At 33.4% G+C, this 20,741-nt stretch overlaps 1 protein-coding gene across 1 annotated transcript in view; it reads right to left on the reverse strand.

The window, feature by feature from the left end:
- Positions 1–6,084: 6,084 nt before the first annotated feature.
- LOC129230440 (alpha-2-macroglobulin-like) overlaps positions 6,085–20,741 on the reverse strand; it is a 116,003-nt gene continuing 101,346 nt past the window's right edge. The window contains exons 31-35 of the mRNA XM_054864839.1: positions 19,984–20,086; positions 17,370–17,816; positions 16,215–16,298; positions 9,649–9,792; positions 6,085–6,328 (exon numbers count right to left, since the gene is read on the reverse strand). Coding sequence (XP_054720814.1) covers positions 6,162–6,328; positions 9,649–9,792; positions 16,215–16,298; positions 17,370–17,816; positions 19,984–20,086 — 945 coding nt within the window. The 3' untranslated portion in view covers positions 6,085–6,161. The remainder of the gene's footprint in view (positions 6,329–9,648; positions 9,793–16,214; positions 16,299–17,369; positions 17,817–19,983; positions 20,087–20,741) is intronic.

Consider the following 20,741-nt stretch of genomic DNA (forward strand, 5'->3'; position numbering starts at 1 on the left):
AATAAATTTATGTTCTGTAATCCGGTATTTATTCGTATATCAATGCAAGTTCTTCTATTTTGAACCAACTATGGCTAATCAAGTCCAAAAATAAAAAGAAAAAAAAACATGACTCTTGCAACAAACTGTATCAATAAAATCTACTCCGAAATCAACTAAAAACCAACATTTTTAAGGTAAATTTTCAAAAGTTTTTGAAGGAGGACTTCCGGACTTCTTGCTGCAGTGGTGCATTCAGAGGGGGAGGGGGCACAATACTGGTGACCCTCCCCACAAAATGCCGAGTTGATGTTTTTTAAAAAAATGTTCTTATTATTGAAGGGAAGAAAAGATCTCATTTTGGGAAAACGCAATTATTTTATGAAGAAAAATATACATTATGTTGGGGAAAAAAACCTTTTTTTTTTTTCAAAAAGAAAATATTGACAATTAAATTTTTCAACAGCTTCAGATTATCGGTGGAGAATTGTGTGCCCCCCCCCCTCCTTACACAATCCTTTCTTTCATATCCGACCTCCTCTTTTTTTTTTCATTTTTTCTATTTCTTTTTCATTTTTTCTATTAGCCCTCAAAATTTTTCTTCTCCGAAGTCCTCTCTCCAGCCAAAGTTATTACAGAGTATCTCAAATTTCATTTCTTGGGCTTCACTTTCGCCAAATTTCCAAGATCCTCTAATCGCCTAAAAACATCGAAAATCGTTTAAAATTGCGTTTTTGGTGATTCAGTTTTGAAAAACTGCAGTGTCTCTAACGTTACCAAATATTGTCTTACTTACACTCATGTGTTTAAGACTTTAATTTTGGAAAATATTTGAACAAAGGCCTCCGACCCCTTTTCTATAATATCATCAAAGATTGTTAATATTTTTGTTTTGAAAACTATTATTTCGTAATATTTAAGTGTGGGGTATCTTTTGGGACAGCAGCCTTTGAAATTCTCTTTATAATATCATGGAGCATTGCATAAGAACTTCATTTTTAGGACTTCAATTTCCAAAATTTTCCAGGAGAGAGCTCCAGAACACCCCGTCCGGTAACAGTATCAAAATTTGCCACCATAGCGTTTTTGGAACTTCAATTATGAAAAATTAGAGGTAGTGTGGGAGGGGTGGTACATATTTCTATCTGTTTTTCAAAATTGGGGATGCCCAAAAGTCTCATTCCTAACCCAAACTATAAATATGGATTATAATCACATTTATAAGACTTAAATTTCTAAAAATAGCCTTGGAGCCAGCCCCACGTACCTTTCTTTCCCCTAAAATATCACCAAGAACTGTAAAACTTGCGTCTTCAAAACTACTATTGCAAATTTTTTCTGGGGCATGAATCCCTTTCCAAACCAGAAGCTTTATTCACTCTTTGCCAGGGACGTAACTAGAGGGGGCAGACGGGGCTTGTGCCCCGGGCGCCAGATTTTAGGGGCGCTAAACTGACAAAGCTAATGCTCAGATTAATTTTTGCAAAAAAAAAAAAAAAATCAGAGAAGTCCAAAAAAATAATAATAAAAAAAAAGAAAAACTCTCCGTGCGGGCGCAAGCAAAAAGCTTGCATGGTTTAATGTGGTTAAAGAATGGTATTAATAGACCGAAATAGAGCGAGGAGGGCGCAGTAAATAGCATGAAAGTATTTTCTTAGAGTGACTAGTACTTGTTATATCTTATTTAAAGAACCTGCCTCTCGGAGGAGGAATATAAGAACAAAGCTATGGAAAGTACAAAACAGCAGAAATGCTCAAATGTCATTTTTCTACAATTAAACGCCATAAAGTTGCCAATATGATGTCTTCCTCTCATTTACAATGACGAGAGCTTGTCTACCCCACTGGTCGTAAGAGAAAATCGTTGCACTGTTCCATTGACCTAGTTTAGTTTACAATTTTTCTCATTCTTGGTGAAAAATCTCGCACTATAATAATGGAGATTCAATTTAAAGTGCGAGAGGCTGCCCATTTTTCTTTAGAAAATACTAAGGTTTTTTGAGATAAATTCAGCTGAAATGAGAAAGTTTAGATTTAGTTTCGACACATTTTTGCCACCCACACAATATTTTAAATATGCTTAAATCATCTACTTCAAGTAATATGTTAGAAATCAACAATTTTTTACACCTCTCAAATTTTGCTTTGGTACTTTTGATTGCATATTCATATTTACAGTAGAAACTCATTTATCTGGCTCTCGTTTATCCAGATCTCCGGATCAAATTCATAGAGTTAAAAAATATACTCACTATAAACTGATAATCCTAAATTAATGATAGTAAGAACGAAACGATAAATGTGCCAAATATTCACTTATTTTGATTAAATACACAACTGCTATAACATGTATATAGGTCGTGCAATAAATTATAGTCATCTAATGAACTACGTGACGTATTTGGAGCGTCAGTCTGAGTCTGACCTGACACCACTGCAGCTGAACTATTAATGACTAAGTATTTGCGAGTAACAATCCTATGTAATTTTTCTGCAAAAGATCGTTTTTTCGCTGCTAATAAAAGATAAGTCTTCTTATTTGCGAATTAATTACTGCTTATTATCCGTACTATCCGGATTTTCGTTTATTCAAATAGTCTTTGGTCCAAGTTAGTCTAAATAAATAAGGTTGTACTGTAAATGGAAATAAGCTGAAAAGAAACTCACTGAAAACATGTAATGTTAATATGTTTAAGATTTGTGTTTTTTAAGAAAGGTTAATAGAAAGAGTTTTGATATCAAGCACATTAGGTATCTGTTTTTCTAAAAAATGTTTTTCATACGTATGCTAAATACCAGAGGTGAGGAATGTGCGTTCTTTATTTAAAAAAAAAGCTCTTTTAATAATTAATATTTAACTATACAGATTATACGGCAATTTAAAATGTGTTGCATGAAAAATTTTCAAGTTAATGTTCAAATAAGAAAATCTGTTCGATTCGAGCTATTGTATGTTGTCGGATTAAAGTCTATATACTAAGTAAAAGCAATATTCAATTGATTTCACGTGAGAAACAAAAACACGTAGCCCACTAAATTTTTCATCGGAGTTAAAATTATTTCACACGTTATTGCGACATATTGTTGAATACTGTTATTTTTCTTACAAATGTTTTCATAGTAGTATAATACAAATACTTAAAAATAAATAGTTGAACACATTTCTGTTTTATTGTTTTCATTTGAAGTGGTAATTTTAAATTCGCATCGCGATACATTTAAAAAAAGTAACGTCAAAGAAATTGTGAAAAGATGCCTGTGGCGGGCCTGCGTCCAGGAGACCTCAGAGCACCTACAGCCTTAAAATTTTGTACAAAATTTCTTCGATCCCCAAGGATTTGAATCTGGGGTTATTTACTTTAAATTTCTAATTAGTTTTTTCTTTGTAATTAATTTTTTAGGCTAAAATTTCACATAAATTGTTTTTAAAGGGATGAAAGATTTCTCACATCCCTTCAAAAAATTAGCTCTTCACTTAAACTCTATTTTCTATGGGAGGGAGAGGGGAATTTTCACTTTGTTCGAAACAAAACTCGTAACGTGTTTTTCAATCTGATTCTTTCTCACAGACGATTAAAATCTTCGTGAATCAAATAAGGTTGCGAAGCAATCTTCAGGGGTTAGTATGAGTCAGCGAGCAGGGGGCAGAGCCAACTTGATAAAAAACATAATGCAACAAGTTGTTAATTACTCCCTTGTGAAAATACAAAATAGTTTCAGTTGAAAAAATTCGTATGTCAAATAATAAATAAAATATTTAACTATTTTTACCCACTATCGAAATTTTAAAAAATGCAATCCAGTGATAAAACTGTATAAAAACTTATAACTACGTAAAAGTCACATTTATAGGCTTATCAACCCACGCGGCCTCCTTATCACTGCCTAATTTATATTTTTAAAATAATAATTTTTTGATATTTATTTTTTATGTAGGGGGGGGGGCGCCAAAACGAGGTCTTGCCCCTGCTCGAAAATGACCTAGTTACGTCCCTGCTCTTTGCTTCTAACAACATTGACTTTCGTTTAAGACTTTTTCTGCAGTTTGAAATATTAAGAATTGCCGATCCCCTAAGTATGGTTTACATCGCGTTTTTTAGACACAAAAGTGCACCCCGCCCTAAAATATTTTCTGATTACGCCTCTGATGCTTTGTTGTTCCGGGAATACCGCCCCCCCTCCTTTCCCAGATCCTTGTTATTGTTGCACCCCCAAAATTTTCAGCCTAACTCCGCCTATGAGAGGGCCATTGATCTTCACTGGGGATTGTAAATTGACTAGGACCAGTCTAGCTGGGCCCAGAGCCTGTTGCTGGTCGTCACTTTTGTATTTGTATAATTCTCCCCTTTTGTTTTTCTTAAAATATTGCACTCTCTTTGGTTAAAGCTATTTGCAAATCGCTTGCCTAATGCATTGCATAAAAGTATTTTGTATTTTTGCCTTTTTCTTAGTTAAAGATCTTAAAAAGACAAATGCCATCATTTGTACCAAAAATCGCATATGCACTATAATTTTAACTTACTTAGAATACATAAAGACAGTTCTTTAACACAATTGTGCCTGTCACTAACAGGAATACCAACCTAAATAATGCCTGCAAATTAAAAATTGAAGATTTTCTATGCAATAGTTATTAAATCCCAATCGTTAATCCTTTTATTATTTAGATTAATATCTTCCCCTTCAGGGCAGTTTTAGCACCCATGAATTATACTTTACTTCATACTATAGTGTGTAAGAAATTAGTATATTATGCAGGACATTGTGGCAACTAAATAGAGTATAATTAGGAAAGCTGTTTTGTCTTTCTGTTCAAACATTAAAAATGCTCCTTTCTTTATTTTTATTACAATAAATATTTCTTGCTGTTATTTTTTCTACTTATAGTTAGAGTGCTCTTTCACTTCTTCTCTCCTGTTTTATTTTAATCATTTTTCTCTCATGCTACTTTTTTTGTGTACCTGATTTCATATTTAAAATAGTTTTATATATTCATCTGTCTCATTCATTTTTTACATTTATTTTTATTTAAATCAGCATTTTTGAGATCCAGGACTCACGGAACCCTAAATGAAATGCTACTAAGGGCTACATGGCGTGGCACGCCAAAGTTCTTGCACCGACTCTTTACGCAGTTTATTAGTTTGCTAAGAACTACACAGAATATAGTAATAAATAAATTTAGTACTTTAAATTTTTCTAAATTTTATTCATCTTTCACATCGAACAAAACGTTATTTAAAACCTTAGTTTTTTAAAACTTATAGGGTCAAGAAAAACACAGGGAAGTAAATTTCTGAAAGTCTTTAAATGTTACTTTTTTTTTCAGTTTAAATGAAATACAAAAAAGGCCCTTTGGGGGATGTTTTAAAAAATTATGTGTGGGAGTTTTAGTTTTTAGCAACTAGAAAAGTGATATTTTAAAAATTTATGATGATATCTTTATGTAAGTGTATTTATTTTGAAATAAATAATTAGAAATAGTCCTTGTTTGTTTTCATTGCTATTCATAACAGATATTTAATGATATTCATTAGTATTCCATAGAAATAAAACACGGTCAAAATGGCACCTTATGAACTAAAAGGGAGGAAAGTTGTTTCAGCATTTCAAATTTTGCATCTATATTAAGACTTATAAAAAACGTATTTTTTGTGTGAGCTGAATATATATATCTTCTCTTATTGATTTTACTTTGCTGTAACTGCCTTCGAATCTGTTGGCTTAGAGAATGGTAACCTCTATTTTTGGAAGGGGGAAGGGGACAATAGTTTTTATAAACCATTTTGATTATCTACTTGTTCTGTCCTAGTTTTTGCGTGTATGTAGCACCTTTCAAGGTTTTGAGACCCAGGTCAGTTTCACCAGCCATATTTTAAATTTCATTTTTTAAAGATATTTATCTTCCTACATGCTCATTGAGAAATTAAAGGCAGCATTCATTATGATCTGGTAAGCTAAGAGAATCGGTTCAATCAGAGAAAATGGGCCCTGAATCTATAATATTAGAATGTGGGGGAAAAAAAAAAACTGAATTTCCTTAAAATACTTTATTGAAATATGTGAATACATTTTCAGGCAAGCATTATGTTACACATTATTTATATGTACAAAGTCAATGAGGAATAAGTTCGTTCACAATGAGGTATGAAATATGAACATGCAAAATTACCAGGAATAGTTTATGGGTCATTATTACACTGGTTTTTCGCCTTCCTCAGTTCTGTTGGTTGCACTGCTTTGGATGATGGAATGATGAACACTTTGTTGTTGAGTTGAAGCTGATGTTTATCCTTTTCTGCATTCCATAAGGTAATGGGTGTTCCTATGACGAGCAATACTTTCCCCTCTGAAAATAAAAAGAGAAGGAAAGTAAATTGTCTTTAATGAATGTAGCTAATCAAAATTATACAAATAATGTACTACAAACAAGCGATGTAGTGAAATGAAAATTTGATGCCTGTGTCTATTCGCACACCCAGACTTTATCAGGGGGAGGGTGTAATATGGGTATTTACATGTATTTAAGGGCTTGATTAGCGCACGGTCCTGCAGGTCCGTGGAGCTAGTCACAAAAATAAGCGGAAACCCTTTGGAAACTACCAGAACCTGGGAATCACTTTTGCTTGATCGGGTCCTGTATCTAATACAATTAGGCTTAATTGCTTTTGGCACAGCTCACACATTTTTATTTTACAAAACTCATGGCTCGTGTGTACTCCAATACAACAGCTCCAAGTTCATAAACTTTTAAAGAAGAAATTATCGTACATACTCGCGTGTTATTTGTGCAATTTAGTGCATAAAACGATTAAAATTAAAAGATAGACTTGTTCGCGTGCAGCAAAATTTTAGTTTTCCCTCACAACCGATTGAAAATCTGAATGTTTTCTCATCTTTATTTTCAACCCATTTACAGGAACAAACCTGTACTATATGAGAAGAGCGGGAAGCTGAATTCGCTAATACAGGGCTGCCACTGCTGATCATTTTAGCCAAAATATGATCTAAAACGACTATTTTGAAATCAATTGTTTAAAAAAAAAAACTCCTTATTTTTCCCATGGCGAAAATATTGAAAGTTCGCCTACAAGTTTACCTCCTACATTCCGACTAAAAAATCAAAAATGTTTTATCTCATTTATTTTTTGAAAATGAGCATTTTAAAAATTAAGAAAACGAAATGAAAAAACATTTACTAAGATCAGAAATGTATGCTGTTCATATTTTGCCACAAAAAGTTCTGTTGTTGCGATCACGATTTTTGCAAGAAGATTGTTTCCGTTATTACTATTTTTAATAACCGTTGTTTGCATTCTGAATGAATGTCGACAAAATGTTGCTTTTGAATTTCTTTAGTCTTGCCACATTCATTGTTTGAAAACAAGCTAATTTTTGCTCAATCAGAAGTATCGCATATGCGGCGTTTTTATTTCTTTTTAGGCAATCAGTCTTTTGATGCTTTCAATTTACAATGAGAATAATTATTGTCTGATTGTAAATCTTACTAATATTATATATGCGAAAGTTTGTCTGTATGGATGTATGGATGGATGTATGGATGTTTGTTACTCTTTCACGCAAAAACTACTGAACGGATTTTGATGAAACTTTACAATAATATAGCTTATGCATCAGAATAACACATAGGGTAGTTTTCGTCCCGTTATGGGGGGCAAAACCCCCTTAGGGGGGCAATAAAACACAATTTTTGTATAAATTCTCTAATATTGGGATGAAAAAATACTTGCACATATTTACATTATATGTCCATCGAAAGCTCTGATTTTTCTGCTGAAGATGGCACCTGTTCGAAATTTCTAAGTAGAATAAAAAACGAGTTATGAGCTTTTTAGATCCATGTTCGAAGGCTTTCCTCAACTCAATACAGTATTTAGTGTATCATCTCAACTCCCTGTCGATAACGACAATTGTTGTATTGTTGACTTTCTTTGCTTTTCGTGATTGTTCAAGGCTTTTCTCAAGTCAAATCTTGAAGTAAGATTTTTGCACAAGATTGGCAAATAATACATGATTTGGCTGATGATTTTCCATTTAAACGGAACTTTAAAGTAATTAATGGTTTATATTATTATTTATGCTAATTGAACACTTACTCATTATCCAAACAACCAGCAGATCGCCAAAATTTTTGCAGAAAGATTTCCGTAGCTGATGCATTTGGCAGTTTTTTCAACGTTGCTGTTTTTGAAGCCGAAGACTACGTCATAATGTTTCTCAGCTTTCACCATGTAAACAAAATATCGCCAATCAAAGAATTTTCAAAAGACTTTTTTTACTGTGTTAAATAATCCAGCAACTAAATTAGGCAAATCCATAAACAGCACAAAAACTTCCATTAATTTTCCTTTTTGCACAATTTCAAACAATCACCAAATTTTATTACTTATTTTGGTAACATTTCGGATGAAACTGTTTAGCGCCATTTTATGGTGACCAAAAATATCTCAGCATCTGGCGACGATATCTCTGTAACGAAAATTAATATCATATCGTTTTACAAAGTAAGGAAAGAATGGGGGAGCATCATCGAAGGTACCTCGAAACGACTTTCGCAAATTCGGTAAAATCGCACCAAGAGCCACAATGATTGAAATTTCCCGAAATAACTAAAGCAAGTATAAGGGGATTACGAGCGCAGCTACTTTTTTTTAATCACTTCGTACTTCATTAGCCATACAGAGAAGGTTTTAGACTCCATGTTAAAAAAAAAGTATCAACAGATTAATCTTTTTAAACATGAGAAGATTAATTTCATGTTTTTTAAATTTGTATATGCTTAAATATTGTGCTTTCGTTTCTAAATCAATACTACTTTGTTTTTATACTTATTGCAATTTTAGTTTTATGGGTAAGGAAGAAACTTGATTTTTAATCACGTCAAAAAGATGTGTTTTAAATTCTTTTACTTAAAACAGAAAACAAAAGCAAGTAACGATTTTTTCTAATAATTATTACTGACCCAGGCAACGCCGGGTATTTTTGCTAGTTAGAAATATGTCAGAATTAAACCAAGGAAGTGTCGGTTTCTTTGGTGTTCTTTTAAAAGGGTTGTTCTTAAGTCTGGAAAATGTTTGTAAAAGTTTTTTTCAAAAGTTGTGTTGGGAAGATTTTTGGAAAACGTGAGCCCTGCTGTGAATGGGCCCGCTTGCATTCCACGCAGCCGAAATATGTTTATTGAAATTAATTATTCATTTGGCACACACAAACGCCATTTTTAAAGAAAAGCTGGGGTTTGACAATTTTAGAAACTATTATCTGCATCTGGCGACTATTTCTCATGATTCAGGCTACTAATAAAGCTACTATTTTAAGTAGTGGAGCTCAGTGGCAGCCCTGCAAATTTTTGCTGCTTATGGAAATTAGAAGTTATTTCAAGAAAAAAAAGGTTAAAGCCCTAAGTTTCCTTGTAAGCGAAAAACGACACAACCTAAGCACCCAGCCATGGAAGCCATTAAGGAAAAGGATTTTGCAAAAGAGTTCCCAAAGGATAATATTAAGTTTCTAAACAGTTGCAGTAGTTGATAGTAAAGCCCTCGATCGGGCTTTAGTTGATCGAGTTCTAACGATTTGTAACGTCGCAACATTTACTCATTTTGATGCAAAAGTGACATTTAGCAATGAGAAAAAATGAATTAAAATACTAACTTTCGTGGACTTGAGGACAAAAGCATCTTGAATTGTACTCTAATGTGGCAAATTTTCTTATAACTTTTGGTTGGGGAACATCGGCACTTACATCATGAAGGATTTTCACAACTCCTAAGTCATTTTTTACCATAACTCGTAACGCTGAAATCAGAAACAATGAGTCGTTTTATTATGGTTATGAATTTCCATTAACATATAACAAACGGGTGGGTTTTGGACTGCCCGAAACTGGTTTAGAACAGGGCAGCACAGGTGGTTTTTACCGTCCGAAAGTTTCTTAAACTGCCCAAAACCCCCGTATGCTAAAGCTATAGGGATGTAATCTAATCGATTCGTATATTTGTTGCAATATTTGTGATGCATAAATATGAACATTGACAAGTTTTAATTAATGAGTATTTGATAATATTTTTCTCAAATGTTCATTTTAAAAATATCTTACTTAAAACAATTGCCAATAACTCTATTACATAAAACTTCCTTTTGTTGTTGGTAGAGTTATGAAAGGAAATTCACATAACTATCAAGACAACTAATTTTAGTTCCAATTAAAAACTCGAATGTTATTAAATGGTTTAACATTTAGGTGCAAAAAAAAGCTTAATTTTTTAATGGTTTTTGCATATGAGTTTTACATGCTGTTATAACGAAAATTCTTTTTTAAATCACAAATTAAAGAACAATAAATTGATAAGTAAATTATACATGCAAATTTTAAAACTTTTTAAATTAATTTTTTTAGTTCATATTTTTAATATAATACATTCTGTAACAACAAAAAAATGTCATTTATTTCATTTAAATCAATTATTGTACTATATTTTGAACACTTTCTTTAACTCACATGCATAAATGTCGAAAAATTTGGTTACTATTATGATTGAAAAAAAAAAAAGGACAAAGTGAAATTTTTAATGAAGAATTCAACTTTTACGTAACTAGATTCGAGTCAGCTGTATAAATAAGTTACATTATATTCATACATGAATGTTCACATTGAATAAATATTCAATGCAAAGCGTAATTTTGACAAATTTTGTTCCGTTTTTGATATTTTCTCACAAAATACAGTTTCTCTAAAAATATAGTTTTGGACATCACGCTAAAAACTACGGCATTTACCGTAGTTTTTACCATAGTGTCCAAAACACTTGCCAACTCTGACAACAGAGTTTTCACAATGCTAAAATTAGTAAACAAAAGCAAACATTTACATTTCGAAGTCCATGGTTTTTATTGTACTTTATTTTTATTTTAATCGGGTCAAATATAAGTTTTCAGATTAACAAGTTCCTAATAGGTTCAGCTTTAATATAAGCGGAATATTTTATGACTTTATACAAGATTTCAGTCATCAGCTAAATGTTCCCCTAAAAGGGCTGTCCATAAAATGACACATTTAGGCGCGGATCTATAAATTTTGGGCCCCTCTACACCAAAATTTATAGGGCCCCCTCCCCAGAAGCCAACGGTGTATACTTTTGCAACGTTGATAAGTCTTAATGCTATTTTTTTTTTTTCAATTTCTTAGCCTGTTGGGACACCTTAAGGACGTGCCCCTCCCCACACTGCGGAGTCTGCAGGACTGGACAGTTTTTTTTTGAAACTAATTTGACTCTTTCTGTAACCAAGTGTTTCCTTAACCCTTTTCCTCCTCTTGTCACATGTCACCCTGTTTTTCAAAAGCATTTTTTTTTAAGTGGTGTCACACTTGTTACCCCCCCCCTCCCTCTTGCTTGTCACACACAAACTGCCCTAATTTCATGAGCATGACATCATTTGTTCAAGACTCCTTAGAAAAAAAAATACTGACTCTGTTTACTATACAATGACTAATCTCCTTCAAAATAGGCTTCTGCTGACGAAATATATAGTTAGGGGTGCCCCTCTCACCCTAAGAGCAAGGGCGCAATCCCCGAAATATCACGAAAATCCCCCCCCCCTTAGCAACAGCCTCTCAAAACACCTCCCTAACAATTTCAATGGTGAAGTCTGTACCATGACCCCCCCCCCCCCAGGTGGACGCCCCTTATATATTACCAGGGGTGATTGTGTTCCTGTATTTTACCGAATTTCCGGTATTTTCGGACGTATTTCCGGTATTTTTATGTCCGAAAATACCGGAATTATGTTTTTTTTTTGTTATGCTTTTATCTCCCTACCTCCGCAATTTTTTTAAATTATATAATACTCATCAAATATACCTGCAAGAGCCTTAAGATGAAAACCTATCTCTTAAGATGGACAAAGAAATGTCAAGATAATTTGTATAACACCAGTTCAAAAGTAACTTTGTAACCCATTAAAAGTTTAATCACATGTACACACAATATTTTGACTCAGAGCTATTTAATACTATGGCAAAGGTGCACTTAAGTAATAAGGGTCAAAGATCCCCCCCCCCCGTCTCGCTTTGAAACTTTCAGGTATTTTTTGATGAACTCACAATCACCCCTGATATTACACTCGACAACAACAACAAAAAAAAAAAAAACGAGCTGATGTGTGCCTCACATGACTTTCTTTTACTCCCATTTAATGACAATTTCCCATTATTGGTAATTTTAGTGTGATTCAATAATTTATTCTCTAAATATCACCAACAGTGGCAAAATTGAAACCAGATTTAAAAAAAATAAAAATCGCCAAATTTGTTGCCAAATTGGCGACCAAAAGACTGGAGATATATCGCCAAGTGTCCGCCAAATTGTAACACCACTTGAGTTTACATCGAAATTAACAATGATTTCCCCCAAAAAAGAGGCAAAAGACCCCCTTAAACACCCGAATGCAACCAAGGTGAGGTGCACAACTAGACCCCACTAGGAGTCTACGTACCAAATTACAACTTTCTGGAACATACCGTTCTTGAGTTACGCGACATACATACATAAGTATTATACGACGTCACGAGAAAAGTCGTTGTAATGAACTCGGGAATGTCAAAATGGATATTACGGGTGTCTATACGTTCTTAGGCACTTATCCACGTGTGGTCGAGTCGAAAGAAAAACTCAACATTCATTCCGGGGTGAGCAACATGGAAATTAAGGTCGATTTTTGAGTGAATTTTTTTTCGCGAATACAATACTTCCTTTTTACTTCCTTTTACAAACGAGCTGATGTGTGCATCACATGACTTCCTTTTACTCCAATTTAATGTCATTTCCCTGTTACTGGCAATTTTAATGTGATTCAATAGTTTACTCTCTAAATATCACCAACAGTGGCCAAATTGAAATCAGATTTAAAAAAAAAAAAATCGCCAAGTTGGCGACAAAACTTGGCTACCAAAAGACTAGCGATATATTGCCAAGTGTCCGACAAATCATATCACCACTTGAGTTTACATCGAAATTAACAACGATTTCCCCCCCAAAAAGGGGCAAAAGACCCCCTTAGGAACATCCGAATGCAACCAAAAGAGAAGGTGCACAACTAGACCACACTAGGAGTCTACGTACCAAATTTCAACTTTCTAGGACATACCGTTTTTCAGTTATGCGAGATACATACACACGTACATTTGGACGTCACAAGAAAATTCGCTGTAATTAACTCGGGAATCATCATTATGGATATTTCGCGTGTCTATACGTTCTTAGGCACTTATCCACGTGTGGTCGAGTCGAAAAAAAAAATCAACATTCATTCGAAGGTGAGCAAAATGGAAATTAAGGTCGATTTTTGAGTGAAATTTTTTTCGTGAATACAATGGAAAAGTGCCTAAGAACGTATAGAGACACGAAATATCCATTTTGACCATTCCCGAGTTAGTTAAAACGAGGTTTTTCGTGACGTCTTTATGTACGTATGTATGCATGTCGCATAACTCAAGAACGGTATGTCCTAGAAAGTTGAAATTTAGTACGTAGACTCCTAGTGAGGTCTAGTTGTGCACCTCCCCTTTTGGTTGCATTCGGGTGTTTCTAAGCGGGTCTTTTTCTCCCTTTTTGGGGGGAAATCATTGTTATTTTCGATGTAATTTCAAGTGGTGTTACGATTTGGCGGACACTTGGCGATATGTCGCCAGTCTTTTGGTCGCCAAGTTTTGTCGTCAACTTGGCGACAAATTTGGTGATTTTTTTTTAAAAATCTGGTTTTAATTTGGCCACTGTTGGGGATATTTAGAGAGTAAACTATTGAATCACATTAAAATTACCAACAATGTATAAATGGCATTAAATTGGAGTAAAAGGAAGTCATGTGAGGCACACATCAACTCGTTTGTAAAAGGAAGAAAAAATTGTCTCGTTCAAGACGATCTGGAATTCGGTTTTTGTCTAACCCCCTCAAACGTAACACTACTCCAAATGAAAATAGTGGCGACTGTGAAAGCCTTTTTGTTTTCAGCAACTGTATTCATTCATTCGGGATTTTTCCATTAATAAATTACCATATTTTTCGTTTAGAGCAGCTAGATTTTTTGGCGTAACGAAGAAAAAACAAATAACTCCTTTGATCTAGCATAACTTCGGTAATGGTAGGTTCATCATTTCGGGGGGTTAGGGGGGGGAGGATTCGAAATCACACGTAATCGGAATGAATTTCGCTAATTTCTCAGGGGTTTTATTAACATCACTCACGGAACTGCGAAAAAACTATGCTTTGAGTGAGATATAAGCTGGTCAAAATAAGAACAACACTGCAGGTGACTTTTTCTAGAAATAACACTGAAGAAATTTAACAAGATTGCTGATGACTTTCCTCTGAGAGGACTTTTGTTTGTCTTTTGCGATCGGGATTATAGAACAGTAAAACGAATGTTAAACAAATATGACAGATTATTATTACCATGTGAAATCCAATCTCTTATAAGTGAAATTCTGAAATTACGCCAAGATTCACCGTCACATCTGTTGAAAACAATGAAATCTGTAACTGCTAAAACATTTTTACTTCCTTTTTCAAAAAAGGAAGCATTGTATTCGCGAAAAAATTTTCACTCAAAAATCGACCTTAATTTCCATTTTGCTCACCCCCGAATGAATGTTAAGTTTTTTTTTCTACTCGACCACGCGTGGATAAACGCCTAAGAACGTATAGACACACGAAATATCCATTTTGACGATTCCCGGGTTAGTTACAACGAGTTTTCTTGTGACGTCTGTATATACGTATGTACTTGCGTATGTGCGTATGTATGTCGCATTACTCAAGAACGAAATGTCCTAGAAAATTGAAATTTGGTACGTAGACTCCTAGTAGGGTCTAGTTGTGCATCTCCCCTTTTGGTTGCATTCGGGTGTTTCTAAAGGGGTCTTTTGTCCATTTTTGAGGTTAAATCATTGTTAATTTCGATATAAACTGAAGTGGTGTTAGAATTTGGCGGACACTTGGCGATATATCGCCAGTCATTTTGTCGCCAAGTTTTGTCACCAACATGGCGATTTTTTAAAAAAAATTTGTTTTCAATTTTTTTACTGTTGGTGATATTTAGAGAATAAACTATTGAATCACATTAAAACTGCCAATAATGAGAAAATGACATTAAATTGGAGTAAAGGAAGTCGTGTGATGCACACATCAGCTCGTTTAAGATGACTTATCTCACCAATTGATATTTAGGAAAAAGATCCTACGGGGCAACAAATGTTTTCAATTATCAACATTCATGATGTTTATATATTCGATAGAGCATCAAAGGAACGGTTTCAAGCTAGCTATTTAATAGACGATTCTCAAGAGAATACTGCAAAGTAACGCTTGTCGGCTGAACTACCTTTTCCCAATATTGAGTATAAAGGGAAAATTTTCATATCGTTGGAAGAAATAACAAATATCAAGATGATTATTCAGTGCAATTTCGAACATAGTCATACTATTTTAAACATCGAACTTGATACACAAAACTAGACACGAGAAGGATAGAAAAAAATATTTTCATGGAGGATGTATTTAATGAATAAGAATATAATTTTTTAGACATGTAAAAATTTTGCTTTTTATCTGTTTCTTAGTTTTTGTATTTTTTTATACCAGACTTTATTATTTCACTGAAACAAGACGAAAGAAAGAAGAAAAAACACGATGTATTTTCTTAACATAATGAATTTATGAATACTGACTTCACTAATTATTTTTGTCACTTTGTTATATTATTTTTTATTATTATAAATCAGTTTGAAACTAATCTGTTTCATTTGATTTACATTTTTATCACTCTAAACTAGTCTTTCAGGATATTTATTGCACAAAAGGCATAAGTCCAAATTAAAAAACATGTTTAGTTAATTTCAGTGACGAAATGAAACGTAATTTAAGGTTAGGAAATGATCCTGCTCGAAGCTAGATAAGACATACAAATTTTCGTAGAATTTAGTTCATTTCGGAATCAAATAATCACTTTTTATTGATTCTTGAAAAGTTGCAACAGTTAAACTTATGCCCTTTCTGAAGTAATCGATTCAAGTATGGCACTGCTTTGTTCTACCTCTCAACTTAAAAAAAATACATTTAAAAAACGAAACGGAGGAAACAATAAGGGGCCGTGGTAGCCCGATCGGTAGAGTGTCGGATTCGGGGCCGGAGGGTCCTTGAAAATGAAAGAATGTTTTCTTTACCAAATGCGGATGAACAGTAGACATCACTAAAGTTTTCAGGAAAGTATTCTTCACATACAGGACAGTCTTCTTCGTATGTTGTTGCTAACAAAAGAATTTCAAGTTACAAAAAAGTGAAATGCAGTTATTAACGAATAACAACAGAGCAAATAAATAATATTTGTATGGTTATCATTGTTAGTGATTAAAAAAAGAAAATAAATGAAAAAAAGTTGTTTTATTTAAATTAGATTTTTTCTTAAAAAACAGGCTTCTAGAATTTTAAATGATAATCAAGTTACATTTATAAGCATGCACTATATTTTTAAATTACATAAAATACCATGTTTTTTATGGTATTTTCATAGCATTAATTATTTTTAAGTTATAAAAAGATAAATCAATGTGTACGCGCACGTTAATCGTTCCAACAACATTTGTAGTTCTTTAATACGAAAATCAATTTGCGCAGATTCACTGCGTTGTTTAAAATCCTGAATCTTGAGCACATACCTTCAAATAACCATATCTAAAATTTTAGCTTGATTTAATCCATCGGAAAGACCGCTAGGGCTTTGCATATCCCTATATACGAAGCCCTAGTGGTCTTTCTGCTGATCCAATCGTAACAGGGATGTAACTTTTGAACCATCCTGTACTTGCAATAGTTCGCGATTTGAGCAGTATGGAAGAGTTATAGTATTTTAAAAACGACATGCCGGAAACTAAAATTTCTCGTATTTTAACTAAGACATCATGAACTTTCTAAAAAAATTCTTATCTGTTTATATCATTGCCGAAAGAACTCCATCAGTGCTGGTGTTTACCGGGAACAAAATCTGAACCTGGTAGTTTCTATTACTCGAAGCCCCTTCTATGAAGTGAAGTAAAACTAAAATAGCAAAAAATTTGCAATATGACTGTAATTTGATGGATTGAGCAACTCTTGATTATTTCTTAATAGTTTTGTGACTATCTTCATACTGTACAAAACATTCTTTAATTCAAGCAGTTGTTTTTATAACGATAATAAATGCTTTTATCTAGTTACAACTTATTTAAAAATAATAGTTTTCATATAGTAAAAACTCCTATCCCCACACACTTAGCTCTTTCCAAGAAAAACATCTTAGGAGTGTATTTAAAAGACAAAAAACGTTGAAGCATGTCATTTACCAATGATTGATTCTGTGGTTTCATCTGTTGGAAGTACAGACACAGGCATGTTTCCTTCGATTCCATCTGGAAAATCTAAATCATACGATACATCAATAAAATTATCTAAATTACTTGAATTAGCCGCATCGTCAAACACACTAGCATCATCAGATAATTCAACAACATCCAAGCTGTCTGAGAATTGTGATCCGTTGCTGAATTCAGTGGTCTGTTCGGTTGAAATATTCAGTTCTGGGAAATAATCTAGGGTCACGTTCTCAATGGTACTAAGTTCAGGCAGTTCTGTTATTGTCTCGGATGACACTGTCATGGATTCGTCCTCAAAGGTATACAAACCTCCATTGTCTTCAGTGTCAATGACTATAGGAGGTAGCAGAGGTAACTCGGGGATGGTCTCAGCAGAACATGTAGATGGAATCATGTATTCTTTTATTACTTTCATATCTAAGTAAACGGGAAAAAAATATATTTCAATACAAAAGATGTAAAATGTTTTTTAAACGTATTTCAGCAATATTTATAAAAGAAGAAAATAATAAAAGTTCCGTTTAGAAATGAATCACTAAAATGATCTTTATCAAAGTTTTAAATTAGGAAAAAATCGGTATCTATGTGAAAATTGCGATATTTGCAATTTTCAATGTCTTTCGTTTTCTTTCAGTTTTGTTAAGATGAAAAAAAAAAAATCATACTTCAAGTTACTAATCATATGAATGCTACTGTTTTGCAACTTTTTGAAATATTTAGGCTACTTTCCTTTTTTTTTACGGCGTTTTTCATGTGGCAACCATGTAAAGTGGAAATCGAATCTTCACTGCCTTTTGAGTCTTCTAGCGGGAAAACTAGTTTTACGGAGAGAGTAAATGAAAACAGCTACATTTTTGACAACCGTTTTACATTTGACTCAAAATTTTAATAGGTTAAGAAGAGAAAATGCCAGAAATGATTTCCATAGAAGCTTCGAGAGAGATTCGTAGAATTTTGCATAATCCCGCTCGTTAATGTCCTTGAGCAATGATTATTCCTGTAGAGAGCTGTTGTCATTGCCGTGACTCTCGATTTTCGGAAGTCAGGTAGTGGTTGATTTTGTTTGAAGTTATGTTTACCGTCAATTAAAGTCATGTATATATATATTTTTTGTGTTTATAGGTATATTTTAAATGAACGTAATCGTCAAGGAGCTCATTCGGATTTATGTAAAAAGCCTAAAAAATAATTCAAATATAGAGACATTGCTCATTACATAAAAAATAATTCCAAGAAGCAAACCAAATATTGTACTTTATGCTTTTTCTCTTTTGATCTTTGGCTCTTTTGCAATGAAATGGAAGACAATGAAAGCCAAAAACAGAATATGTTATGTACATATTCTTGTGTAATTGTTTTGTGATTAAAGTCAATTGCAAATGGAAGGAAAAAAAATCCCTTTCAAAATATTATTCAAGTAGAAAAACTTAAGTACAAAATATTCATTACAAGTTTTCTGTTTATTTTCATATCCTCAGTTTTTTCGTGCAGTAGGTAACTTTAGCCATGGCGTCATGAACTGTCATGTTACCAGAATATATAGCATTTCAGCAAGCCAAAACTTTTAAAATCCTAAGCATGAAACTTTTTGAAACTGTTGTGGACTAGTAATATTGTTTCTTGCATTTATAGCTTTGGAACTGCACATGAAAATATGCATAATATCTGTATAAGAATATCCACTCAAGAATGCTTCTTTTATTTTTATTTTATCATGCTTTTATTTGCTGCTTCGGCATTATTAGTTTGTTCTTCAATGCATAATGCATTTCAGTTCAGAAAGCAAGGGGAAAAAGAAAGAAAATGCTTAATACTCAAAGATAAAGAAATTTCAAACATGTAATCGTATATAGAGGATGAATCTGCACTCTTGGACAAAACTTTAAGGAATGTGAGAGAGGAGGATATGAAGCAGGAATCATATAGTAACATAAGGTCGCAAACGCAATGCTCCCTCTACATGCACACAAAGCCAAAAACTGATAAATGCAAAGCAGCTCACGAATTCATTAAACAAAGACAATTTTACACAGCATTTTAGTTTTTAAGAATGGTTAAAGCGGTTGTTGAAAGGTCTGCAACTGTAATACACGCTTCTCAATGACTAAGCGCTCACTGTTGCTATAACGAGTCATTTTGGCAAACTTTCATCGATCGCTGCGCCATTGCTGCAACCTGTATTAGAGCCACTACAGGCTGTTTTTAACTTTTTAACAACTGCTCAAAACCTTTCTTAAAAATTAAAATGTTATGTAAAATCGTCTTTGTGTAATAAATTTGTGACCTACCGGTTTTGCATCCACCAAGTTCTGGCTTTGTGTGCATGTAACGCGTCAGCATTGCGTTTGTGACCATGTATTCTAACATCATTTTTGCTTCTTATTTTCTCCTTTAAAATGCTTAACGTTTTGCCCAAGGGTTTAGTCTCATCCTGTATAAAGCTCAATTAGTTGTAAAAGTTCTATAAGACATTTAAAATTTGTGATTAGAATCAAGGATGAGTGCTAAATTAGGACAACATAATAGTCATAAAAGCAATAATCTATTGAGAAATATTTCTTTTGCATAAATAAAAAAAGCCTACCAGGTTCATAGTAATCGTACAGATGAATCGAAGCCGGCTGTATATCTTCCACTTCAACCTCACTTTGAATGAAGAAATGTAAACATTTCTGTTCATTCGTAAGCTAAAAAATTTCAAAGCATGACATGAAAGAAAAACCAAAAAATAAATAATAAAGTAACTTTTATTGCGAGTAAAATATTTATGATTGAATATTTGCTCCGAGGAAAGTTTCTAAAGAGGCACTCATTTGAGTCTAAAGGTCGAACGGAATGCTTAAAGATAAGGTTCTTGAAGTTTCTTTTTTCAAATTATTTTTTTTAATTATGTTTACAATATAAATAGTAATATATGTACTCCTGGAAATGTAGTTAGTTTTAAAAATTTTAAAAATCAATACTGTTCTCAAGTTTTTCAGTTCGTTCAATTTTTGAAGATTACACATTTATATTCCTGGAAAGAGATTTTAAATATTAGTTACTTACCCTTAGGCCTCCTACACACGAGGCGGTTGGTTGAATCAACTTTTTGAAAAATTTACCTGGGTGCTAGTTGACTGGCGTTGTTCGTTGTCTTCACACGAGTCAACTTAGTTGAATCAACTATTCTTCTAATAAGCTGAATTTATTCGAACAGCTGCTTCAGCAACGGTGTTAAAACTGAACCAAGTTCCCTAAACTAGTTTACTCATGTGTAGAGCAAGCGCTTGGCAATGCCCCGCTGAGTTGAATCCTCCAAAAAGTCGTTCAACTCATCGTGAGGAGAATGGTAGCGGCAAG

The sequence above is a fragment of the Uloborus diversus genome, chromosome 9, assembly GCF_026930045.1.
Source record: "Uloborus diversus isolate 005 chromosome 9, Udiv.v.3.1, whole genome shotgun sequence".
NCBI classification, from domain to species: Eukaryota; Metazoa; Arthropoda; class Arachnida; order Araneae; family Uloboridae; genus Uloborus; species Uloborus diversus.